We start from the raw sequence: 1,051 nt of genomic DNA, 5'->3' as shown, positions 1-1,051 counted from the left end.
CAGCAGCAGTAACAGCAGCAGCAGCAGCTCCAAGCAGCGAGCAGCAGCAAGGGCTCTTTCAGGGGGGTGGGGAGCAGCCCACATTTGCTGCTGCTGCTGCTGCTGCTGCTGCTGCTGCTGCTGCTGCTGGTGCTGCTGCTGCTGCGGGAAAGGCGCGCAGCAGCAGGATCAGGAGCAGCAGCGGCAGCAAAAGTAAACGGGTATCCATGGATCTCGTTGACTGCAGCAGCAACAGCAACAGCAGCAGCAGCAACAGCAGCAGCAGCAGCAACAGAAACAGCAGCAGCAGCACAAGGCCCACCAAGAGAAGGGCCAGTGAGAAGAGGGGCCTCTCCACCCCTGTTGATTGCATGCTGCCGATGCAGCAGCAGCAGCAGCAGCAGCAGCAGCAGCAGCAGCAACTGCAGCAGCAACTGCAGCAGCAGCAACAACAGCCGCTGCTGCTGCAGCAGCAACAATTGATGCAGCAGCAGCAGCAACACAACTCACTGCCTATCCAAGGGGCTTCTGGCCCTGGTGACATAAACAACATCTCCCCACAGCAGCAGCAGCAGCAGCAGCAGCAGCAGCAGCAGCAGCAGCAGCTTCTTCAGCAGCAGATTCTACTGCAGCAGCATCAGCAGCAGCAGCAGTTGCTGCAGCAGCAGCGACAACCGCAGCAGCAAATGCCAGTGCTTCAAGCGCAGCACTATGTGCAGCAGCAACCATACCAACACCTGCAGCAGCAGCAGCAGCAGCAGCAGCAGCAGCAACAGCAGCAGCAGCAGCAGCAGCAGCTGCCGTTACTGCTTCACAACGTGCCGCTGCCTTTCCTTTGTCCAGGAGCTGAACCCTCTTTTGGGGGGCCCCCCTTGCAGCTGGGTGCTGCTAGGGGGGCCCCCCTGGGGGCCCCCCTGGGGGCCCCCTATGTACCCTCTGTTCCTGTGTCTCAGATGTACGGGCAGCAGGTGCCGTGTGGATCAGCTGCTGCGCCTCCTGCTGCTGCTGCTGCTGCTGCAGCAGCAGCAGCAGCAGCAGCACTTGCGCCCATGTACAACAGCAGCAGCAGCAA

The 1,051-nt window shown here is 61.1% G+C and overlaps 1 protein-coding gene across 1 annotated transcript in view; it reads left to right on the top strand.

Moving 5' to 3' along the window:
* Positions 1 to 1,051, top strand: part of EMH_0026750 (uncharacterized protein) — a gene marked incomplete at both ends in the record, with an annotated part of 2,299 nt that overhangs the window by 1,136 nt on the left and 112 nt on the right. Inside the window, 2 exons of the mRNA XM_013502663.1 lie at positions 3 to 66; positions 227 to 1,051. Coding sequence (XP_013358117.1) covers positions 3 to 66; positions 227 to 1,051 — 889 coding nt within the window. The remainder of the gene's footprint in view (positions 1 to 2; positions 67 to 226) is intronic.

Source organism: Eimeria mitis, genomic scaffold (genome assembly GCF_000499745.2).
Source record: "Eimeria mitis Houghton genomic scaffold, Emh_scaff984, whole genome shotgun sequence".
Classification (NCBI taxonomy): Eukaryota; Apicomplexa; class Conoidasida; order Eucoccidiorida; family Eimeriidae; genus Eimeria; species Eimeria mitis.
This window is presented reverse-complemented; position numbering and strand designations above follow the sequence as displayed.